A 25,935-nucleotide genomic window follows, 5' to 3' on the forward strand; every position below is an offset into this window, starting at 1 on the left:
AGTAGATAAGTTTGCCAATAAAGTAAAGTTAAAACTTACTTAGCCAATAGCAGGAACATGGACTGTCCTTTAAGTAGACTATGTTGGTTCCATGTATCCTGGTCATTGTGAACATTATTAGAAAATAGATAGGGGCCCTCCCCATTCAAACAAACACTTATAAAGTTGCAGCAGGCATTTTAATTCAGCATGTTCTCATTAGATGGGCTTTCCCCGCAGTATAGATTTGGATCGGGGACCCATTTCACAGTCGAGAGTGTGGTGCTGGAAAAGCACAGCAGGTCAGGCAGCATCCAAGGAGCAGGAGAATCAATGTTTCAGGCAACAGCCCTTTAATTTCTGGCAAGAGCCCGTTGATTCTCCTGCTCCTCAGATGCTGCCTGACCTGCTGTGCTTTTCCAGCATCACCCGATCAACTCTGATCTCCAGCATCTGCAGTCCTCACTTTCTCCCCGGACCCATTTCACAGCCCAACTAATTCAGAGAGTGATGAATATATTGAGTGTCAGCCCAAGGTCCCACATTCCCTACCAGCCTCAAACCAGCAGCTGAATTGTAGCCTCAAAGTGATACTGCGAACGGTTGTCCAGCAAAACAATTTAGCCTGAAACGTTGTTTGACCCTATGTTCGCATGTTCATAAGGAACTCACCCTCCAATTCAACTGGATTCACCCAGCCACATTCTCATGACCAGACCCCCATAAAAGGTATCAAACCCTTAAAAGGATTCGAGCTTAAGGTCAAAGCCCACAGTCATGAGAAAACTGTGAAAATTCTATTAGAAAATATAGAGGCTGCACACAAAGCAGCAGCCATCAGATTGGCAAAAACAATTAAAACGTATTTTATGTACAAGCACACTTCACACCTCATTGGGCATACTTTGATGGGGAAGGAAGTAGGGCAGTGCATGATATTACAAATTATTCAGCCATGAACATTCCTGTCTGCCAGATATTCATGTCTTCATTCCGTGGATAAGACTAGCCCCGTCTGTGCACAGAATGTTGCTAGATATAAGAAGCAGCTTTGAAATGAATGGGAACAGTCTGTCCAAGAAAGCTCGCAGGCAGGCAAATGTGAGGATGGTGTTTTGTGGGTCCATCCCAACAAATCTGTGATATTTGATTGTAACAACCAGCGGGTTGTGCAATAGAAGACAAATGGGAGCTCAGGTTATTGCTACCTGTGTAGACACCATGAGAGACAAATGAATGTATGGAAAGGGAATGTTTGGCTGTTGGTCTGGAGAAAGGGCTAGAAACTAGGCAACAATGGCTGTGAAGTGTTTTTAATACATAAACTGTTCAAGTGTCTAAAGCACAGACAGGACAGTTACTTAAATGAGTTTAACATCAGGTTGTCAAATAATTAAGACTTCTTAAGTTTCCTTTCAACTTGGGATCCAAATCTGTGACCATGTCAGCTCATTTTTGCTGTTGTTTAACTAAACTATCCTGTAACTTAGGCTACGATTTGAATGGGCTGCATCTTGATGTCCCTTCACTGATGCTGCCAACATTGACATGTGCAACAATGGAGGTGGAAAGTGTATCTGACACTTAGGTTCTATAGTGTTGGCTTTCTGGATTACTAACTCCACTGTGCTTTCAAAAATATGCATTTAATTAGGGAACAAAACTAACTGTATCAAAATAGAAAATTCTTTCTCTGCTAATGGAACTCTGCTAAAGGGATGTCAATGACCTTGTGGTATTATTGGAATCCATTGTTGGAAAAACCCATCTGGTTCATTAATGTCCTTTAGGCAAGGAAATGACCATTCTTCTCTGATCTGGCCAACATGTGACTCTACACACACAGCAACATGGTTGACTCTTAACTGCCCTCTGTGCAATTAAGGATGGGCAATAAATGCTGGCCTAGCCGGTGATGCCCTCATCCCATAAATGAAAAAAACTTAAATGTATTTTAATTTTCAAATATACAGCAAATACATTAACATATGCTTCTTTTAATCTTTATTTCAGGCTGTTCTACTGGACAGACTGGGGCAGAAATCCCAAAATAGAATGTGCCTGGATGGATGGACAGCACCGGCATGTGCTGGTTAACCGTGACTTGGGTTGGCCCACTGGCCTCACTATAGATTATCTTAATGGTGACAGAGTTTACTGGAGTGACTCCAAAGAGAATCTCATACAGTCTATGAGGTTTGATGGCAGTGACAGAAAGCTGGTTATAAATGGAGGTGAGATTTTTGCAGAGTTCTTTGTGGTAGATGAAAGCCATAGAGATGTACAGCATGGAAACAAACTCCATGCCGACCAGATATCCCAAGACAATCTAATCCCACCTGCCAGCACCCAATCCATATCCCTTCAAACCCTTCCTATTCATATACCTATCCAAATGCCTTTTAAATGTTCCAATTGTACCAGCCTCCACCACATCCTTTGGCAGCTCATTCCATACATGTACCACCATCTGCGTGAAAACGTTGCCCCGTAGGTCTCTTTTATATCTTTCCCCTCTCACCCGAAACCTATGTCCTCTAGTTCTGGACTCCCCGACCCCAGGGAAAAGACTTTGTCTATTTATTCTATCCATGCCCCTTATAATTTTATAAACCTCCATAAGGTCACCCCTTAGCCTTTGACATTCCAGGAAAAACAGCCCCAGCCTGTTCAACATCTCCCTTTAGCTCAAATTCTCCAACCCTGGAAACATCCTTGTAAATTGTTTCTGAATCTTTTCAAATTTAACAACATCCTTCTGACAGGAAGGAGATCAGAGTTGCATGCCATATTCCAAAAGTGGTCTAACCAATGTCTTGTACAGCTGCAACATGAGCTCCCAACTCCTGTACTCAATACTCTGATCAGTAAAGGAAAGCATACCAAACACCTTCTTCATATCCTATCTACCTGTGACTCTACTTTCAAGGAGCTATGAACCTGCACTCCAAGTGTATTAAGTGTATAAGTCCTGCTAAGATTTGCTTTCCCAAAATGCAACATCTCGCATTTATCTAAATTAAACTCAATCTGTCACTCCTCAGCCCATTGGCCTATCTGATCCAGATTCTGTTATAATCTGAGGTAACCCTCTTCGCTATCCACTACACCTCCAATTTTGGTATCATCTGTAAGCTTACTAACTATGCCTCTTATGCTCACATCCAAATCATTTATATAAATAATGAAAAGTTGTGGACCCAGCACCAATCCTTGTGGCACTCCACTGGTCACAGGCCTCCAGTCTGAAAAACAACCTTTGACTGCCACCCTCTGTCTTCTACCTTTAAGCCAGTTCTGTATCCAAATGGCCAGTTCACCCTGTATTCCATGAGATCTAACCTTGCTAATTAGTCTCTCTTGGGGAACCTTGTTGAACGTCTTTCTGAAGTCCAGATAGATCACGTCAACTGCTCTGCCCTCATCAATCCTCTTTGTTACTTCTTCAAAAACCTCAATCAAGTTTGTGAGACATGATTTCCCGTGCACAAAGCCATGTTGACTATCCCTAATCAGTTCTTGCCTTTCCAAATACATGTGCATCCTGTCCCTCAGGATTCCCTCCAATAACTTATCCACCACCGGCATCAGGCTCACCGGTCTATAGTTTTCTGGCCTGTCCTTACCACCTTACTTAAATAGTGGTACCACACTAGCCAACTCCCAGTCTTATGGCACCTCACCTGTGACTATCAATGATACAATATCTCAGCAAGAGGCCCAGTAATCACTTCTCTAGCTTCCCACAGATTTCTGGGGTACACCTCATCAGATCCTGGGGACTTATCCAGTTTTATGTGTTTCAAGACATCTAGCAATTCTTCCTCTGTAATATGGACATTTTTTAAGATGTCACCATCTATTTCCCCACATTCTATGTTTTTTCCACAGTAAACACCGATGTAAAATACTCGTTTAGTATCTGCCCCATCTCCTGCGACTCCACACAAAGGCCGCCTTGCTGATCTTTGAGGGGTGCTATTCTCTCCCTAGTTACCCTTTTATCCATAATGTATTTGTAAAAGTCCTTTGGATTTTCATTACTATTTGCCAAAGCTATCTCATGTCCCCTTTTTGCCCTCCTGATTTCCTGTTTAAGTATACTCCTACTGCCTTTATACACTTCTAAGGATTCACTCAATCCATCCTGTCTATACCTGACATATGCTTCCTTCTTTTTCTTAACCAAACTCTCAATTTCTTTAGACATCCAGCATTCCCTATATTTACCAGCCTTTCCTTTCACCCTAACAGGAATATACTATCTCTGGACTCTCGTTATCTCATTTCTGAAGGCTTCCCATTTTCCAGCCGTCGCTTTACCTGCACACATCTGCCCCCAATCAGCTTTTGAAAGTTATTGCCTCAAATCATCAAAATTAGCCTTTCTCCAATTAAGAACTTCAACTTTTAGATCTGGTCTGTCCTTTTCCTTTACTAATTTAAAACTAACAGAATTATGGTCGCTGGCCCCAAAGTGCTCCACCACTGACACCTCAGTCACCTGCCCTGCCTTATTTCCCAAGAGTAGGTCAAGTTTTGCACCTTCTCTAGTAGGTACATCCACATACTTAATTAGAACATTTTCTTGTACAAATTAACAAATTCCTCTCCATCTAAACCCTTAGCACTATGACAGTCCCAGTCTATGTTTGGAAAGTTAAAATCCCCTACCATAACTAACCTAATACTCTTACAGATAACTGAGATCTCCTTACAAATTTGTTTCTCAATTTCCCTCTGACTAATAGGGGATCTATAATACAATCCTGATAAGGTGATCATTCCTTTCTTATTTCTCAGTTTCACCCAAATAACTTCCCTGGATGTATTTCCAGGAATATCATCCCTCAGTACAGCTGTAATGCTATCCCTTATCAAAAATGCCACTCCCCCTCCTCTCTTGCCTCCCTTTCTGTCCTTCCTGTAGCATTTGTATCCTGGAACATTAAGCTGCCAGTCCTCTCTATCCCTGAGCCATGTTTCTATAATGGCTAAGGTATCCCAGTCCCATGTTCCTAACCATGCCCTGAGTTCATCTGCCTTGTCTATTAGGCCTCTTGCATTGAAATAAATGCAATTTAATTTATCAGTCCTACCTTGTTCACTGCTTTGTCCCTGCTTGCCCTGACTGTTTGACTTGCTTCATTTCTCAACTGCACCAGTCTTAGATTGATCTGTTTCCTCACTATCTCCCTAGGTTTCACCCCCCCTCCACAGCCCCCCCCCCCCCCCGTCCCCCTTACTAGTTTAAATTCTCTTGAGCAGCTCTAGCAAATTTCCCTGCAAGTTTGTTAGTCCCTTCCCGTTCAGGTGCAACCTGTCTTCCTTGTACAGGTCACTTCTACACCAGAAGAGATTCCAATGATCCAAAAATGTGAAGACTTACTGTAAGGCCATGACAATAATGTTATAATTCCAAACCTCAGAAAGCAACAAATTGCATGTGACCCAAATAGATCAGCTATTTTATAATATATAGCAGAAAATATCAGGATACTTTTCCAGGTTCAGCTTGAAATAACCTAGGTATATTTTACGATCTGGTATGTACTTGATATTGATCAGTATTCTTTTAAGAGTTACCATGATATTTCTGTATATTTAAAGTAAAACTTTTTCTCAGTAAAGAATATTCTACTATAAGTTATACCCTTCTATAGTTGTAAGTTCCTATCATGTGACAGGGTTCCTGGATAAGGTAGCTCAAACTAATGCTGTAATTTCAATGTTTGGTCAAACTATTGTGTGATATCGGAGATAACAGTTGTAATATCAGCATCACTTCAGGCATGACATGATTTAATAACTTTCCCTCTGTTATCAATTCAGGTTCAGAGGCTGATGACTGTATCCTCATTGTCACAATGTGGTTGCAGTGCTCCTGAAATTTTATGTTTGAAATTACACAAGAATGTTGCTTTGGCTTGGGGCACTGGAAGTTTCTGGAATTCATGGACCTGGGCAAACGAGCACATTCTATGGTCGATAACAGCTATTTTAAGTCTAGCAACTCTCATCTTTTAAAAATAAATGGTTGAAAATTTAAAAGAAAAGAATTTATGTTCACATTTTGTGGGGATAATAGACTTAAAATACCTCCCAATATTTTAAATATTATAATATAGTTTCTCACCACAAATTAATCCAAACCTGCTGAGTTTCTATTTTAGATTTCCAAAATCTGAAGTATTTTGCTTTTGTAAAATCATGTTACTTTCTTTTCAAAAAAATGCTGTTTAAAGAGAGTTAAATGTGTTGCTTTACTGTTTGTTTATAGTAACAGCCCATGAACATGTAAGTTGTACCTGACTCTTTGCATAACCTACTGAGGCAGATAACTGGAACAGCTCTGGCAGCTCAGTACACTGTTTACTTTCTACTTGTGCCAGTGCAGCAAAGTATGTGAACTAACCTAAGCATGATTTGGAGACGCCTGTGTTGGACTGGGGTGTGCGAAGTTAAAAATCACAAAACACCAGGTTATAGTCCAACAACTTTATTTGGAAGCACTACCTTTTGGAGTGCTGCTCCTTCAACCACCCGATGTGGTTGTGTGATTTTTAACCTAAGCATTGACTTGTAAATGTAGCTTTACTCACAATTTTGGTGAGGGCTTACAAGTCTTGCTTGTACCCAATAAACATTTCACAAAACGATGACATTTCGGCCACTAAATAGAAGGCCACAGTTTAAACAGCCATGGAGTGCATTGGATTAGTAAGTTCACGACCTAAATGATCAAATTTAACTCAATTTCCACCATTTAGCCCAATTTAAATTTTGGCCTTTGTTGTGCTATTGAATTTCTCACTATCCCTGCATTGGGACTCCAAATCAATCTTGAATGTATAATCATATTCTCCTATCTCCTCAAAATAAAATTCCAGTTGTTCATGGTTGACGTCATCTCCAGAGAGAGAGGTAACTGCCTTCCACTACTGACTGTTTCAAACTAGATGGTAAGGGCTTAAAAGTCATAAAATCTGTAGTGTGGAAGTAGGCTATTTGGTCCATCGAGTTCACACCTCCAAACCCATCCCACACAGACCTACCCCTCACCCCACTGTACGCTGTCCCCAAAACCCTGCATTTCCCATGGCTAATCCACCTAACCTACACATCCCTGCAAACTATGGACAATTTTAGCATTGCCAGTCTACCTAACCTGCACATCTTTGTACTATGGGAGGAAACCAGAACACCCGAAGGAAACCGACACAGTCAGATGAGAATGGGAAAATTCCAGACAGACAGCTTTATTCTTTAACAGGTTGAAAAGTACAGTTGAAGAAAAATTTAAATGACCTTTTAGTGTTATGTGTTCTTTTAAAAGATGTTTTGCTAAATTAATTTCACACATTATCCTTATGTACTTTATCAGACCTAGGCAATCCTTACAGCCTTGATATTTTTGAAAATCACCTGTACTGGACATCAAAGGAGAGTGGTGAAGTCTGGAAACAAGATAAATTTGGTACCAGTCAGAAGATAAAAGTGCTGACTGTAAACCCATGGCTAACCCAAGTTCGAATATACCAGGAGCATCGTTACAATCACTCAGGTAACAATGAGACAAAGTTTTATCTAAAATTACATAATATTTGCATACAGTCAGTACTTCTAGAAGATGATGGTTGTGTTCTTGTGCAACCCTGTGTTATAGACAAATCATGCTTTAGAAACAGCATTTATGTTGTCTCTGTAATTACGTCACAGCCTATACACATTTTAAAAATTCACATTTTACATCATAAATTGCTTTAGAAACAGTGTCCCCAATTCATCAATCACATTACAGAAAATTCACGTTGACAGAACACACGTTATAACAGAACAACTTGTAGTTGTTTGGCTGTATACAATTTGAATTTGCAGAAATTTTCCATCTTGTACTTTCCTTCAGGACAAGTTGCCAATATAAAGGGGATCAAGCTTTTTATTCTATATGAGAAGAACATGCTGATTGGTTGATAAGTGAACTCTGTTAGAATGTACAAGTTAGATGATAGCTGACCAGTAATTTAAACCAAGCAAATTGAGTCTGATTGATCAAAGCATTGCCTGAGGAATGAACCAGGGAATGGCTGTCACCATTTTGTTGAGTTGAAACAGGCACAGAGTGTGTACATACCATGAGCTCAAATGACAATCATAAATTGCTTGTCAGTGTAATTGTAGGCCCACCATTTTGTGTATTGTGTCCAACTGGAGAATCACGTATCATGCAATCAACAGCACCTCTGACCTTGTGATAAAGTGAAAGTCATTGATGAAACCATTGAAGATGGTTGGGCCTAGGGCATTACCCTGAGGAATTCCTGCAGTGATGTCCTAGGGCTGAGATAATTGACCTCCAGCAACAACCATCTACGTTTGTGCTACGTATGACTCCAACCAGTGGAGAATTTTCTCCCTGATTCCAGTTGACCCCAGCTTTGCCAAGGATTCTTGATGCTATATTAAGTCAAATGTTGTCTTGATGTCAAGACTGTCACTCACACTTCCCCTTTTGAGTTCAGGCCTTTTTTCCATGTGTGGACCAAAGCTGTTATAAAGTCATAAGTTGAAATTACCCTGATACTTTCCTAATTGAGTGTCAGTGAGAGGTTATTGTTGAGTAGGTACTGTTTCATAGTACTGTTAGTAACACCTTCAATCATTATTTTCATGTTTTGAGAGTAGACTGTGGGGCAGTAACTGTTCGGTTTGATTTGTCCTGCTTTTTATTGACAGTTCATTTGTAAGCAATTTTCCACATTGCTGAAATGATACCTGTGTTGTAGCACTAATGGAACAGCTTGACTAGAGGCATAGCTAGTTCTAGTGCACAAGCCTTAAATACAATTGCCAGGATATTGTCAACCCCTATAGTTTTTGCAGCATCCAGAGCCTTCAGCTGTCAAGTGTAGGCTTTACATATTCTGGCTTACATGTGACTCCTGCCCACAGCAATGTCGTTGATTCTGAATAGGCTTCTGAGAAATTAGTGATGGGCAATAAATTCTGGCCGAACACACAAAAGAATGAAAAAAAAACTATTTCTCAATATCATGTGGAGTGAATTGAATTGGTTGGAGACATGCATTTGTGATGCTGGTGACCTCATGATGTGGCTGAGATGAATTGTCCACTCAGCACTTTTGGCTGCCGACACTTGCAAATGCTGAAAGTTTGTCTCTTGCATAGATACCCTAAGCTCCTGTCATTGAGAATGAGGATTTTTGTAGATCCTCCTCAACTGGTGAGTTATTTAATTGTCTACCATCATTCACAACTTGATGTAGCATGACTGGATACTCATCTGTGATCTGTTAGTTGTAGGATCAATTAGTTCTCATGTTGCATGCTACATATGGCATACAAATAATACTTGGCATACAGTGAGGATGTGGGCATTTGGAAGGTAGGACAAAATGGCTGAAGGAGCTGCACAAAATGGCTTCTGCATTGTTATACTGCACTGAATCAGACAGAAAAAGAAACCACAGACTGATGTTGATTCGATTAATTGCAGAAGAAATGGTTTAATCCTAACCACAAGGCAGGACAAAGACGATTCTAAGAACAGGTTGCTAAGATAGAATGCATAAGGGAATTATGCAATCTGATTGGTTGTTACTATGCAATCATGCTTCATGTTTGACTATGAACAATGTATATAAACCCTATGCAAACTCTGTTAGTGTTCCGATTCTTTTGGTGGTCTAGGAGTACTCATACTTCTGGCCTGATCAGAGTCTATCAACCCAGCCAAATCAAAGAATAAATTATTGCTTGTATCATTGTCAAAGAGTCGTTTACAGGTGTATTTATTGACCGATCATGGAAATGAGAGAGACCCCCCCCCCCCAATGGGGTTCAGATCTTCAACAGCACCAGGCATACTTAAAAATTAGGTATCCAACCTATTGAGTGAAGGGGTCTGAGGTTGTAAGCCACTTTGAGTCACAGCATGACTTAGAAATGGAACATAGTCAGCAGAAAGAGGGAAGAGGAGAAGGACTCATAAAAAGCCCTACCCACCAAGGCTGTTTAGGAAGCATGTTGGAGCCATCTTATCAGTAGTGACAAATTCTCTCTCTTATGAGTAGTGACAAATTGTTTGGCATATCTGTCATTGTACCAACCATCTCTGTATCTATGGCCACCTGCTTTGACCAACCCTTTGAGGTCTCACCTGAGTCCAGTTAGCAGAACTTTTTGGCTGTGATCTCGAGCTCCAGTGAACTGGTACATAACCATCATTTTCCCCATATTGACTGTACACGACACATGCTTGATGACTCATCAAATGCTGGTCCTGACTTTTAGTACATGCTAAAGTTTGTGTAATGCCAGTATATGAGTTGGTGGCTACAATTGTCAATTAATCGTAGTTCTTCGTTAAAGACATGCAGGAAGTGTTTGTATCTGAAAGCAAAACATCAGCAAAGAAAGTTTGGAGTGAGGAAAGAGTGGCAAGTAAGAAGACTGTAGTGACACCATCTGCAACCTGCACTTCACATCAGATAGCAGGATGGGGTGATGTGGAATTGCATACAGGGCATTAGGCATGAACATACTAACTTCCAAAATATTCTTAGTAATGCCAGATGCAACAGCCTCAGTCACTGCCAGCCTTCTGATACAGAGCACCACAACTTCCAAAAAGCTCTGGTCAATGGATACACACCTGTCAGCATGTTTTTGGCTGCTCTTTACAGCAATTATGGGTCACCTTGCTCTTAATTTATATATACCTATTTTACTTGGCAGTTATTTTGTAAAATCTTTGGAATTTTAAAGTCTTCTTTCTTGTTTCAGTGCCTAATCCTTGCAAGGGTGTCTGCAGTCATCTGTGTTTGCTAAGACCAGGAGGGTACACCTGCGCTTGTCCTCAAGGCAGTCAGTTTCGAGGTGGCAGCCTTATAGAGTGTGATGCAGGTATATGCATTTAATCAATCAGGTTATTTAAAATAATACTGCTGATTAAAAACTACTGAACTGTACAAACCTCTTTTTGTTATGAATTAATAAACCAACCTGATTGTTGATTTTCTTTTGAGAGAAGGGATTGAAAAATAGATTGATTGGTGAATGCATACACTTAACGTTTGACATAAATTAAACTGTTTGTTTAAGTGAGGTGATAAAAGTTAGGATAATGTTATGGTAATGTAAAAAAAAATGGTCTGCCTTTCCTATTCCTTGTTTTCCTTTTGCCAGTTTTTAACCTTTAATTCTTGGTATTGGAAACCCTTCATTGTAATTAAAAAGTTGTATATAACTTCTATTTTTTTGAAAAGTGTGAAAAGTCAACCCTCCAACTCTTTTCCTTTCAAATGCAAACCCACCTTTCCTCACTTTTTATGTGCAATTTATATTACTGTACTCTGAAATATCCTGTAGCTCACCTTGAAACTTGCTGAAAGTAATTTAGATCTGACAGTGTTAGTTAAAGCAAAGAATTATATCAAATGCAAAATTTTAAAGTAAATATTTATTCAATTTACATAAATGTTATTTCTTTCTGATCTCGTGGATGCACTGAAAATATATGCTGTATATACTTGATTCATGGTCAATCTTGGAGAAAGTGAGGACTGCAGATACTGGAGATCAGAGCTGAAAAATGGGGGAGCTGAAGAAGGGTTTATGCCCGAAACGTCGATTCTCCTGCTCCTTGGATGCTGCCTGACCTGCTGTGCTTTTCCAGCAACACATTTTTCAGCTCGTGGTCAATCTTGTCAAACTCAATACCTGAGATTTAGACCAAAATTCCAAACTCTTTGCCTTTACCATCCAGGTGCATTAGATACATAGCCCAGTTCAAAGTTAAAGTTGTTGAAATCAGACAATAGACAAAAATTGACAGCAGTTACAGAATTAGAGTTGTCAGAGAAGGAGATTAAGAAATTGAAGGAACCTTTCTGCACAGTTTGGGTAGGTGTCTAAAAACTAATGTGCAAAGAGAGGAAAGCCTAGCATGTTGATTCAATTGGAAGGTAAAGTTCTAACATATTTTAATGAAAATCATCAGAATTGACTCTTAGTTCCTTGATGACTTATCAGAATTTTCACACTGAAATGAGCAAGAAAATTAGGAATTATGTATTTCAAAGTCAGCCAAGAATGTTGCTCCAGATTTTTGAAGATAAACAATTTATAATGCAATGAAAATCTAAGATTTCACAGTATCGTTCCAAAAAAAAGTTGATGACAGGCTTATCACAATTCAGTTGTTTATAATCAAATATCGACAAAAGAATCGATGCAGACTCTATTATGTTGGAAATGTGGGTGAAATCCTTGTGAATTTTGATATGCCAGCCAATTAAACAATGATCAAGTTTTTCTTCAAACAAAAAATGGAGGGATGGATGGATTAAGCTGGCTTGAAAATATAAATGAGGAAAGTTTGAGGCTTCCAATCAAGACATTGTATAAAGAAACATGTATTTTTTGTTTCAGACACTTTCACATCATACCTTTGTTGATGATACTGTTGCGAAAGTTAGGTCACAAAGGAGTGATCTCAAAGGGGTTCCTGGTGATTTAACAAACCTTGTTCTACCACTGGATGTCTGTCTAAACAAAATATTCATGAATAGCTTGAGAAAAAGGTAGAATTATATGATTAAAGGAGAGAAGACATTCACTAAGGTACAAAGCATATGGGCTCCAATATCAGCAATCATGTGAGAATAGGTTGTAGAAGCCCGGGATGAAAACAGAGTGAAGATGGTCATCATAGCATTCAAGAAGGGAAAGAGTAGGAGCCATTAGGGACAAAGGGGCAATCTGTCTGTGAAGGCAAGAGAACCCTGGTAGAGTTTCAGAAATTGAGGACTTAATTTCTGTCTTTACTCGTGAGGAGAATGTAGGTACAAAATTTGCGGACAGTGACTATGAGGTGCTTGAGCAAATTGACATAGGAAGTGAAGAGGTGTTGGAGGTTTGGGCAGGTTTAAAATTGGATAAATCTCAAGATCCCAATGGGTTATGTCCCAGGCTGCTTTGGGAAGTGAGGGAGGAAATTACAGAGACACTTACTCAATTTTTTAATTCCTCTCTGGCTCCAAGGGGGTTGCCAGAGGATTGGAGGACAGCTAATATGGTTTAACTTTTCAAGGGATGACCTGAAGGCACCAGGATGGTTAATAGAATGGTTAAGAAGCCATACAAGGTACTTGACTTTATTAGTTGTGGCTTAGAGGTTATGTTAGAGCTGTACAAAACTTTAGTTAGACCACAACTCTAGTTGTCACACTATAAGAAAGATGTAGTTGCGCTGGAGGGATGACAGAGGAGCTTCTCCAAGATATTGCCCGGTTGGAACATTTTAACTCTTTGTAAAGCTGGATACGCTGGTATTGTTTTTTTTAGAGCAGACAAAGTTAAGGGGAGGACCTGATTGAGGTGTATATGATTATAAGGGGTCTGGAAAGGGTGAACAGAAAGCTGTTATTCCCCTTAATTGCAGGATCAATAATATGCGGATATCATTTTAGGGTGAAGAGTAGGCAGTTTAATGGGGATTCAGGGAAAAATGTTTTCACCTGGAGGGTGGTGAGAATCTGAAATGAACTGCCTGAGAGGTCAGTAGAGGTGGGAAACATTAGGACCTTTTGAAAATGACATGGATGAGCACTTTGAAATATCATTACATTCAAGGCAATGGACCACATGCTGGAAAGTGGGAATAGAGTAGATAGGCCGGTACAGGCTTGGCACAGACCTAGACAAAGTGTTTCTTCTGTACTGTATAACTGTATGAAGCTACTGAAAACATAAAGCTCACAAGTATTTATATTTCCTCCCACAGTAAGTCACTCTAGTTGAAAAATATGTTCGCAGAAAGTTATCACCTCACCTTTCAGGCCTCTTCCTGACCAGCTACTTTCATTTGCATCCATATGACAGTTGTCTCACTAAAGTTTGCGACCTTTCTCGTTTTATTTGTGTCTACAGCCATTGAGCTGGAGCGACCAATGCCACCTGCCTGCAAATGTAGGAATGAAGGAATTTGTCATTTTGAAGCAAATGCTACAAAGTGCACGTAAGTTGAAAATGATGAAACTCATGGTCAAATTGTCTGATTTATATTGGGTAGTTCACTGTCTCGGATACTGAATTTCACAGGTTTTATTTTGTATTTAAACATCCTGCATTGTAAAGTATTGTAAATTGAATGCGTTTTAATTCTTCAAGAGAATGTTATTTCATGGTTATATGTCCTTATTCATTAAGTTAGGAAATTAAGGGTTAATCTTCAAATTAAGTAGGAGCAAGCACTACAGATGCTGGAATCCTGTACTGAAGTCAAAAAATACGGAAAATCACAGTGAGTCGGCAGCATCCATAGAGAGAGAGAGCAAGCTAACATTTCAAGTCTAAATGACTCTTTATCAGAGATGACGTGAAGTGTGGAGGGGACAACATTTATGCAATCGTAGGGGTTGGAGTGCTGGGGGAGAAAGGCTGCTGAGAGGTGCAGATTAAGTGATCAGAATGTGAGAATGGCAGAACATGGTGTATCTCACTGCAAATTGGAAACAGCAGATAGTCCCACTGGAGTTTGCAGAACACCTCTGGTCTGTATACAAGCAGGGCCATGACCTTCCCATAGTCAGCCATTTTCACACAGCAACCAGTTTGCATGGCCACTTGTCTGTTCTTGGCATGCTGCAACGCTGCAGCGAATCACAACACAAACTGGAGAAATACCATCTCATCTTCTGATTAGGCACTTTACAGCCTTCTGGATTTAATGGTGAGTTGAACACCTTCAGATTGTGAACTCACTATCATTTCTTCTTTTTTTTAAAGTTTATTTGTTGCATTCTCTGTCATCATGCACCCCCCCCCCCCCCCCCCCCCACCAGCATCACATCACCGCCACCACCCCCCACCCCACCCACTCCAGTGGTTCAATCTGTTCTTTCCAGTTTAGCAATTAGGCTCAAGTGTGTTCTTGGACTTGATGGCCAAAGAAGGTGCAGTCATAAAATAACACAAATCATTGTGTATACTAGAAATATGAAACAAAAATTGCTGGAAAGACTCAACAAGTCTGGCACCATCCAAGGCAATAAGTAGAGTTAACACTTTGTGTCCAGTCACCCTTCTTCAAACCTGGGAGCAAAACTTCACTTCTGAAGAAGGGTCACTGGACTTGAAACATTAAATCTGCTTTCACTTCTCAGATTCTGCTAGAGCTGCTCAAGTTCAAAAATAACATGGTCTGCAAAATGTTCTAATGTACATCAGCGGCAGGCAGTAGGAGGTGTAGTGTGAGATTACTAACTATATGCTTATAGATAGATCGCATAATCATCTCAATATGAGTGGTGATTGATGCCTGTGATTCAACTTTGGCTTTGCAGGGAGGCTCCCATGGATCATAAGGAAAAAAATTGGCCCAGACACTCAGGTACCTGTAGGCTAATGGAAAGGCCAAAAGAAGAGACCACAGTGTCAAATTCTTATTGAAGGAGTATGATGACATCACTTTAACCAAATTCAGTTACTGATCTACATCACTGCAGGGCTGTCCCAATTCATCAGGGTTCTTCATGGGCAGGAGATTAGACACACAGTTCATGACTATTCCATATACTCTTCCAGCATGTCTCAAGGCGATAGAGATAGAAAGAGTGCAGGAAAAAAAGAGGTCTACTACAATGCTAATTAAACAATGAATTAGTATCCTTAGACTGGCAATCTCAAACCAGCAGGGTGCCGCAGGGACCTGTATTGACACTGCAGTTGTTTGTAATATATACTAATGACTCGGAGGAAGAAAGTGAATGTACTGTAGCCAAATTTACAAATGACACAAAAATCAATGGAAAGGTAAGTTGTGAGAGGAAACAATTTACAGAGAGTTATTGATAGATTAAACAAATGGGCGTAAAGTTGGCTCATGGAGTATGATGTGTAAAAATGCAAAGTTATTCATTTTGGAAGGGAATACAAAAGAACAGTATTATTAAAATGGAGAAAAACTGCAGAAAGTTGTAACACAAAAGGAGTTGGGGACACTTGTGCATGAAACACAGAAAAATAGCAGACTTGTGGAGGAGGAATCAGGAAGGCTCATAGACTGCTAACCCTTATTTCAAGAGGTTTGGAAAAATAAGTAGGGAAGTATTACTGCAACTCTGCAAGATACTGGTGAGACCAAATCTGGAGTACTGAGAGCAGTTTTGCTTGTCCTGTTTAGGGACAGTTCAGAGAATGCTCACAATGATGATCACTGGCCTTACAAGCAAAGATTAGACAACTGGGATTCTACTCATTGGAATTTAGAATAATGAGTAGTGATCTCCTTGATACATACAGGATTCTTAAGCAGCATGACAGGTTACATGCTAATAGAATCTTTTCCCTCATGGTAGAGTCAAGAACCAGAGGAGATAATCTCAGGATAAAGCATGCCAATTATAAGACTGAGATGAGAAGGAATTTGAGGACCTTTGTAAATCTTTGAAATTCCGTATGACAAACAGCAATGGGAGCAGAGTCCTTGAGTGTATTTAAACATAAAAAAAGGTTTTTGTCATTTATATAAATGATTTGGATGTGAAAAAGGGATGCATGTTTGGTAAGTTTGCAGATGACACCAAAATTTGTGGTGTGGTGGACAGTGAAGGAGGTCACCTCAGAGTACAGCAGACTGTTCATCAGATGGGCTGATGAGCCAAGGAGTGGCAGATGGAGTTTAATTCAGATAAATGTGAGGTGCTGCCATTTGCTAAGGCAAATCAGGGCAGGATGTATACACTTAATGGGGAGTGTTTCCCAACAAAGAGACCTTGGGGTGCATGTTCATACTGCCTTGAAAGTAGAGTCACAGGTAGACAGGGTTGTGAACAAAGCATTTGGTACATTGGCCTTTATTGGTCAGTGCATTGAGTATAGAACTTGGGATATCATGTTGTTGCTGTACAGGACATTGGTTAGGCCACTTCTTGAATACTGTGTTAAATTCTGGTTTCCCTGCTATAGGAATGATTATGCTAATCTTGAAAGCATGCAGAAAGGATTTACAACGATATTGCTAGGGTTGGACGCCTTGAGCTACAGAGAGAGGCTGAATAGAGTTGTAGAGATGTATAGCATGGAAGTAGACCCTTCGGTTCAACACATCCATGCCTACCAAATCTAATCTAATCTAATCTAGTCCCATTTGCCAGCACCTGGCCAATATCCCTCCAAACCCTTCCTATTCATATACCTATTCATGACCTGTAAGGTCACTCCTCAGCCTCCAACACTCCAGGGAAAACAGCCCCAGCCTGTTCAACCTCTCTCGATAGCTCAAATCCTCCAACCCTGGCAACATCCTTGTAAATCTTTTCTGAACCCTTTTCAAGTTTCACAACATCCTTCCAATAGGAAGGAGACCAGAATTGCAGGCAATATTCCAACAGTGGCCTAACCAATGTCCTGTACAGCCATAACATGACCTCCCAAGGACTGTGGCTATTTTCCCTGGAGCATCAGAGGATGAGATTTATAAACCTTATAGAGATTTATAAAATCATGAGGGGCATGGATAGGGTGAATACCCAAAGTCTTTTTCCCAGGGCAGGGGAGTCCAAAACCAGATGGCAGAGCTTTAAGGTGAGAAGAGAAAGATTTAAATGTAACCTGAGGGGCAACGTTTTTGCACAAAGGATGGTGCACATATGGAATGAGTTGCCAAAGAAGGTGGAGGCTGGTACAATTACAGCATTTAAAAGTCATCTAGATGGGTATATGAATAGGAATGGTTTAGTAGAATATGGGCAAAATGCTGGCAAATAGGTCTAGAATAACTTAGGATATCTGGTTGGCATGGATGCATTGGGCCAAAAAGTCTGTTTCTGTGCAGTACATCTCTATGACTCTATGTATATTCTATTTGCAACTGACTCCTGAATCTTTTATTTTCAAGTCTGTAGATCATTATCTACATATTTTCCAATTTTTTTTCCTTAATAATTTCCTGTTGTTTAAGACCATTTCTACTCTAAGTAAGTTATTAATTAGTACTGCATAGAGAGATTACTATGATTAATAAACAATGGCCTAGGTTTTCCATTGATCAGAATGACCTTAGTCCAAAGTAGCTGACCCCAATGAGTCCATTGACAAATTCTGAAATTAAAACAAGATCTAATAACTGGAACATGGTTTCATACACAACTAATGCTAAAGCTGCAATCCGTTGAGAGCTAATTGTCCAACTGACCCGAATTAGACTGATGAAAAATTTCTACTGGCAGGAAATAAAAAATTGCTGAGGAGTATTTTATGTTCTTGCAGCTGTCCTTATGGATATACAGGAAGCTACTGTCAGACTGGAAGATCCCAAGCACCACCTCATTCAACAGGTACTTATAAGAAGTTCAAAAAATAATTAAAATGTTAAATGGCAATATGTAACTCCTCATTCTTGGCCACTGAAGTTTATGATTACTTTATACTTCGAGCAATATAATTTATGACTCATGTGAGCTTCAGTTGGCCACAAAAGGGACGTATCTGAATGAGGATAGAATATTTTTGCTCTTTTCTTTAATTTTTGTGAAATGCAAAATATTTAAAATTTTATAGCAGTGAACTAAGTGAGTATTCTCTCTCAACTAACTGTACAATAATGATTACTATAAAGAGAATCACTGGGATTTTTCAGAATTATTTGTCAATATATTCAATGCAAAGTACAGATTCCAGAGCTGCTCAGAGTTCATAGTTTGTGTAAAAGCCTTCCCTTGAAGTAACATCAATTCTGATAAATTAACTCTTAGGAACAACTAAGTTTCCTACAAGTGTTTTCACCATTTAAACGTTTAGATCTCCCAACATTCAATATGCAATGATGTGGACAGTTATGAAATTAAGTAATAAATGCTTATTTATCTATGAACATAAATGTAAAAAAATCTATGAACAACTCAAGTGGGCATTATATCGAAATAAAATAAATCATTAAAATGTTATTAACATGCAAAGTAACAAAGTAAGTTGCTTTCTTAAATTAGTAGGGAGTTGATTTTACATCTGTACTTAGGCTTTTCTAAATAAAATGGCACAGTCTAATTTTTAAGAGGTTATCCCATGATTGTATTTGATAATCATTTAATATGAAGGTTCCTGGAATTTTGATATGTTTTTTTTGTATTGCAGCAACTGCAGTCTTACTGACCATTATTATCATCTTAATTCTGGGAGCACTAGCTGGTGGTGCATTTCTGAATTACAGACGGACAGGCTCAATCTTGCCATCTTTTCCTAAGCTTACAAGGTGACAACTCTTTTTATAGTTCTGTGTATTTATTGAAGCCAGGATTTACTCAAGTCATGACATACAAGCAGTGTATGATGCCACTGATTAGCAAACTGTTGGTTTAACTGGATATATAACATTTCTTTTATGAGTCTTTAAAAGTGTTCTTCTACTGTTAAGATTACAAATATACTTGTTAAAAATACATGCGCATTTTATTCCACCCTTTTACACAGAAAGATTAGGCTTCAATCTGTAAAGGAGAAAGTGAGGACTGCAGATGCTGGAGATCAGAGCTGAAAATGTGTTGCTGGAAAAGCGCAGCAGGTCAGGCAGCATCCCAGGAACAGGAAATTCGACGTTTCGGGCATAAGCCCTTCATCAGGAATCTGTAAACAAAAATGCTTTCACACATTTCTTAAAAGTAGTGGGCTGAATCATAGGAGTAATAGTACAGTGTTAATGTTACTAGATTAGTACTTCAAAAGCTCATATTATTGCAGTGTAGTCATGAACTTAAATGCCATCATGGCAGCTGGAGAACTCAATCACATCTAAATCTTGAATTAAAAGGCTACTTTGAGTAATGATGTCATAAAATTGGTCAGTGCATTAAGTATAAGAATTGGGACAGCATGTTGCAGCTGTACAGGACATTGGTGAGGCCAGTTTCAGAATACTGCATTCAATTCTGGTCTCCCTATCGTAGGAAGGATGTTGTTAAACTTGAAAGGGTTCAGACAAGGATCTTTCCAGGATTGGAGGGTTTGAGCTATGAGAAGAGGCTGAATAGGCTGTGGCTTTTTTGCCTGAAGCATTAGAGGCTAAGAGGTGACCTTATAGAGGTTTATAAAATCATGAGAGGCATGGATGTGGTGAATAACCAAGGTCTTATTCCCAGGGGTGGGGAGTGGTGCTAAAGGGTATAAGTTTAAGGTGAGAGGGAAAAGGTTTAAAAGCAACCTGAGGGTCACCTTTTTCACACACAGGGTGATGTGTGTATAGAACAAGCTGCCAGAGGAGGTGGTGGAGGTAGGTACAAACACAACATTTAAAAGGCATCTGAATGGGTACATCAATAGGAAGTGCTTAGAGGGACATAGACCAAATACTGGCAAATGGACTAAATCAGACTATCTGGTTGGCTTGGACATGTTGGACCAAAGGGTCTGTTTCTGTGCTGTATAACTCTATGATTCCATAAAAGCCATCAGGTTCACTCATACCCTTCAGGGCAGCAAATCTATCATCGTTCATTGGTTTGGCTTATTTATGATTCCAGATCTACAGCAATGCATTTGACTCTTAAACTGTCTTCTGAAGAACAAAAGAATACTGTTGTTGCTCAAAACATGAAACAAACACAGAGAATCCTGAAGAAGCTCAGGCGGTCTAGCAACATCTGAGGGGAGAGGCATGTTAGCACCATTCATTCCTGAGCAGATCGAATATATCTGACAGACTAAGCTTTCAGTTAATGATAATGTGTGTTTATCTAACCATGACGTTAAAAAATCACACAACACCAAGTTATAATCCAACAGATTTAATTGGAAGCACACCAGCTTTAGGAGCGACGCTCCTTCATCAGGTGGTAGTGGAGGGCTCAATCTTAACACACAGAATTTATAGCAAAAATTTACAGTGTGATGTAACTGAAATTATACATTGAAAAATTGATTGTTAAGCCTTTCATCTGTTAGAATACAGTGGTAGTTTCACTTCTTTCATGTGTAAATCACAAAACCTTTTTTTAAAAAGTTGCATTCTCGGGTTAGCTGTTAACAATGGTGATAGCTAGATAATATATTGAAGGTGTTGGCCCCCTGTGTTCTCTGTCTATGCCATGATGTTTAGATTGATTCTAAATGGGGTCACCATTGATTAGAAGCTCAACTGGACTAACTACATAACCACTGTCACTGGGCTAAAATCAAGGAATTTTCTCTCTAAGGGCATTATGGCTCAACCTAAAGCACGTGGACTGCAGCAGCTCAAGAAGACAGCTCACCACCACCTTCTCAAGGGTAACTAGGGATGGGAAATAAATGCTGTTCAACCATGTCCCACGAGTAATTAAATTTTAAGAAGTCCTATTTGTCCACCCTGTACCCTGTGACTGTCAGGAAGAAACTATTATTGAATAGTACTTGACACATATATACTTACGTTTTATTTGTTCAAAAATTAAAGGAACAATACAAACTTAACATTACCTATGGGATATATTCAGTTCCTTACCACAACATTATAAGATAATAAGTTTTTTTTTCTCTTCAGCTTAAGTCGTCTCATGACGTCAAAAGATAATGGAGTGACATTTAGATCTGGACTGGATACTGGAATAGACAGTGGAGCCTCAGCTATAGACATAGATTCTGCAATTGATGGAGCAATGCAGTTGGTAAGATATAACCAAGTTTCTTATTAAATCTCATTATTGTAAAAGTTTATGCAATGACAACTGCTTCATATATGTGCTTAGTACTTCTATTAAATCTGAATCAACTCTGTTTCTGCAACAGAATGAAAACTTTGTAGTGGAAGCAGGAAAGCAACCAGTCACGTTTGAAAATCCCATGTTTGGAACAAAAGGAAATGTTTCCAGTGATGCTCCTGCAATCCAGCAACCAGCGGTAACTGCAGAAATGGTTATTGAAATATATAAATACACCATACTGTAATCAAACATATTTATAGTAATTTGTTTATTTAATTAAGTTCATTTTGGATGGTGATAATGGTCCCGTAACTTTAATATATGTTACTTATTTCAGAACTGAATAAGTTCTTCTAACTTATATATATCCAAGAAAATGTATTTTATTAACATTTCTTACAATACTTTATTTGTAGTAGATGTTGTTGATTTAAACTATATCATGCATATACAATATATTTTAAGAAAGTAAAATAGAACATAGAATGGGAGGGTGCCATCAAATCACTGAAGTCCGTTCCATCATTCAGATACATCATGGTGTTCTGGATATCTCTGTAGAATTTGACACACCCACACTAGTCATAAAACCTCTAAAACATGTACCTGACAAAAATCTAGGCTTCTTAGATTAATTGACATGTTGAAAACTAACCTTAACAACCTTTTAAAGGAAAGCATTGAGATTTCCTCTCCATTCTGTGTGAAGTTTCTTCTGACATCACTCCAAATGAACTGTCACATAATTATATACGCTTGTGAAATCAACAAGTAAGACAAATATTTTATTTTCTTCAATCCTGATTCTTGGTTTCCTTCCCAGAAGAAAATTTCTATTCATCTGACCAACTCCTTCATTAATTCTAAATCTCTCAAATAGATCACCCTTCAGTCTTGAAGGAATTCAAAGTTCGTTAGGGTTAGGGTTATTGAATCTACCTTTTAGTCAGTAAGTAATGCTTTAAGACCTCTTGTGAGTTTGCAGTGCATCTCTCCTATATCCTTAGTACTCTGGAACTGAAAGTAATATTCCAGATACAGTCCAAGCAAAGCTTATTAGAATATAGGATAATTTCCATTTTTTACTTTGTATTTTACTCTACTGAGTACTTTGTTAACATAGTGTTCATTAGATTGGGTTAGTCCCGGTTGGTTAGTTATCAACTTTTGGTTCAAGCTATTAAATAGAGACTTCCCAGTGAAATTAAATTAAATTGAATTCAATTGAATTTATTGTCACGTGTACCGAGGCACAGTGAAAAGCTTTGTCTTGTGGCAAATCACAGAGTTAAGTAGCGTAGATAAGTAAATAATAGGTAAACTGCGGCAAAACAAAAACACAGGTACAGGCGAATGTTAAGTGTTTGTGAGTCCATTCAGTATTCTAACAACAGTAGGGTAGTAGCTGTTTTGAAACCGGCTGGTGTGTGTGTTCAGGCTTCTGTACCTTCTCCCCGATGGTAGAGGTTGTAGAAAAGCATTGCCAGGGTGGGATGGATCTTTGAGAATGCTGGCGGCCTTTCCTTGACAGCGGGCCTGGTAGATGGATTCTATAGATGGGAGGTTGGCCTTTGTGATTGTCCAGGCCGAGTTTACCACTCTGTGTAACCATCTCTGATAACTGGGTTCATAATTTTCTAATCTGAAAGTAATGCATTTGACTTTTTCCATCTAGGATACAGTGGCAGTTGGTGGTGAAACAAACGGAAGCAGTTTTGAGAATCCCACCTATACATCTATGCCTTCTTTTGTGGAAAAACCTATTTCACCTGGATCACAAGCTCAGGTAAATGGAATGGTGGATTTGTGTAAATGGTTTTATTTTCTATGATAACTTCTAACATTATAATTTTGTGTATATATTGTACATGTATAATAGTATATATAAATACATACATACATATTCATTTATATATGTTTATACCTGTACTTTGGAGCCATGGTCAAAGAGGTCTGGAGCACAGAAATAGACTCTTCAACCCATTGTGTATACACCAATTAAAGATAACCACTTACATATTCTAACCTCACTTTCCAACACTTAGCCAATAGTTTTGTATGCTTTGGCATCGCAAGTGTACATCTTTTAAATGTTATGCTGGTTTCTGCCTCTACCACATTTTGAGGCAGTGAGTTCTAGATTCCCACCACACCTTGTATGAAAAAAGAAATTTTCTACATCTCCACTGAAACTTCTGACCTGTAATTTCAATCTATGACCCCTGGTTATTGATCCTTCCACCAAAGGGAAAAGATCTTTCCTATGTACTTGGGAATGCCCCTCATAATATTATAATTCTTAATCATGACCCCCCTCAGTCTTCTCTTGTCCAAGGTAACCAACTCGGTCTATACAATTTCTCTGCATAGCTAAAAGTCTCTAGCCCAGGCAACATCCTGGTAAATGTCCTTTGCACCTTCTCCAGTGCAGTTACGTTTCTCCTGTAATGTGGGTTCTTGAACTACACATAATAATCTCACTGTAGTTGAACTAACTTTTTGATATAATCCCAGTATAACCATAACTCTATACCTCTGTTAATATAGTCGAACATACCATATGCCTTCTTAATCATTTATCTATCTGTCCTACTGTCCCATGGTGGACATGCAGACCAAGATTATTCTGTTCCTGGTGCTTCCTAGGGTTCTATAGTTGATCATTTATTTCCTTGTCTTTTTGCCCTGACCTTATCCGATGGAGTTCCATTTGCAACTGATCAGCCCATCTGACCAGCCTGTCTTTATTCTCCTGTAATCGAAGACCCTAAGATGTAGGAGCTGAATTAGGCGAATATGACACTTTGAATCAGTTCTGCCATTCAATAAGGGCTGATATGTTTCTCAATTCCATTCTGCTACCTTCTTCTTATAACCTTTCATCACCTTTCTAATTAAGAACCTTTCAATCTCTGCCTTAAATGCGCTCGATGCCATGGCCTCCACAGCCATCTGTGACAATGAGTTCCACAGATTCACCTGGCTGTCTGGCTGAAGAAATGCATCCTCATCTCAGTTATAAAGAGTTATCCCTTCACTCTGAGGCTGTACACTCAGGTCTTAGTTTCTCTTAATGGAAACATTTTCTCTACATCCAGTCTATTCGGCCTTTCAGTAACCTGTAAGTTTCAATGGGATCCTCCTTTATCCTTCTGAAGACATTTGAGTACAGACCTAGATTCCTCAACTCCTCCTTATATGACAAGTCCTTCATCCCCAGGATCATAGAATCCCAACAGTGTGGATACAGGCCATTCAGCCCAACACGTCCACATTGATGCTCCAAAGAGCAACCCACCCCGACTTGGTCCCCTATCCTATCATTCCTACATTTACCTCTGACTAACACACTTAACCTACACATTTCTGAACACTATGGAGCAATTTAGCATGACCAATCCATCTAACCTGCACATCTTTAGATTGTGGGAGGAAACTCATGCAGACACATGAAGAATGTGCAAACATCACACAGACAGTTGCCCGAGGTTGGAATTGAACCCAGATCGTTGGCGCTGTGAGGCAGCAATGTTAACCACTGAGCCACCAGCTTTCTTGTAAACCTCCTCTGGACCCTCTCCGAGTCCAGCACATTTTTCAATAGATATGATGCACAAATGTAATATCTCAAATGTCGTCTGACCAGAGCCATGTACAGGATCAGGAGTAAATCCCTGTTCTTGTATTCTACCCTTTCAAAATAAATGCAAATATTGCATTTGTCTTCCTAATTACCAATTGAACCTGCATGTTGATGTTAATACAGACTCCAGCGGAACTCCATGAGTCATCTGCAGTCATACTGAATGAGACCCCTTTTATCTCCACTCTCTGCCTTCTGCTAGTCAGCCCATCCTCTATCCATGTTAGTACATTGCCCCGAACATCATGAGACCTTATCTTATTGAGCAGCCTCCTGTGCAGCACCTTGTCAAAAGCCTTTTGGAAATCCAAATAGATCATATCCACTGGCTCTCCTTTGTCTAACTTGTTTGTTACCTCCTCAAAGAATTCTAACAGATTTATTAAGTATGATCTCTACTCGATGTAGCCATTTTGACTCAATCCTATTTTACCATGCACTTCCAAGTACTCTGCAATCTTATCTTAATAACAGACTCTAATGTATTAACTACCATTGGGGTCAGGCTAACTGGCCTACCGTTTCCTGTATTCTGCCTCCTTCCCTTCTTAAACAGGATGTTGAATTAGCTATTTCTCATTTCTCTGGAATTCTCTCTGACTGCTATGATTCCTG

The 25,935-nt window shown here is 39.2% G+C and overlaps 1 protein-coding gene across 1 annotated transcript in view; it reads left to right on the plus strand.

Moving 5' to 3' along the window:
• The window catches only part of lrp2a (low density lipoprotein receptor-related protein 2a), a 290,923-nt gene that overhangs the window by 258,145 nt on the left and 6,843 nt on the right, over positions 1 to 25,935 (plus strand). The window contains exons 71-79 of the mRNA XM_060827752.1: positions 1,993 to 2,213; positions 7,364 to 7,543; positions 10,786 to 10,905; positions 13,933 to 14,020; positions 18,274 to 18,341; positions 19,138 to 19,255; positions 21,518 to 21,641; positions 21,763 to 21,873; positions 23,353 to 23,463. Coding sequence (XP_060683735.1) covers positions 1,993 to 2,213; positions 7,364 to 7,543; positions 10,786 to 10,905; positions 13,933 to 14,020; positions 18,274 to 18,341; positions 19,138 to 19,255; positions 21,518 to 21,641; positions 21,763 to 21,873; positions 23,353 to 23,463 — 1,141 coding nt within the window. The remainder of the gene's footprint in view (positions 1 to 1,992; positions 2,214 to 7,363; positions 7,544 to 10,785; positions 10,906 to 13,932; positions 14,021 to 18,273; positions 18,342 to 19,137; positions 19,256 to 21,517; positions 21,642 to 21,762; positions 21,874 to 23,352; positions 23,464 to 25,935) is intronic.

This window comes from Hemiscyllium ocellatum, chromosome 7, assembly GCF_020745735.1.
Source record: "Hemiscyllium ocellatum isolate sHemOce1 chromosome 7, sHemOce1.pat.X.cur, whole genome shotgun sequence".
In the NCBI taxonomy this organism is placed as follows: domain Eukaryota; kingdom Metazoa; phylum Chordata; class Chondrichthyes; order Orectolobiformes; family Hemiscylliidae; genus Hemiscyllium; species Hemiscyllium ocellatum.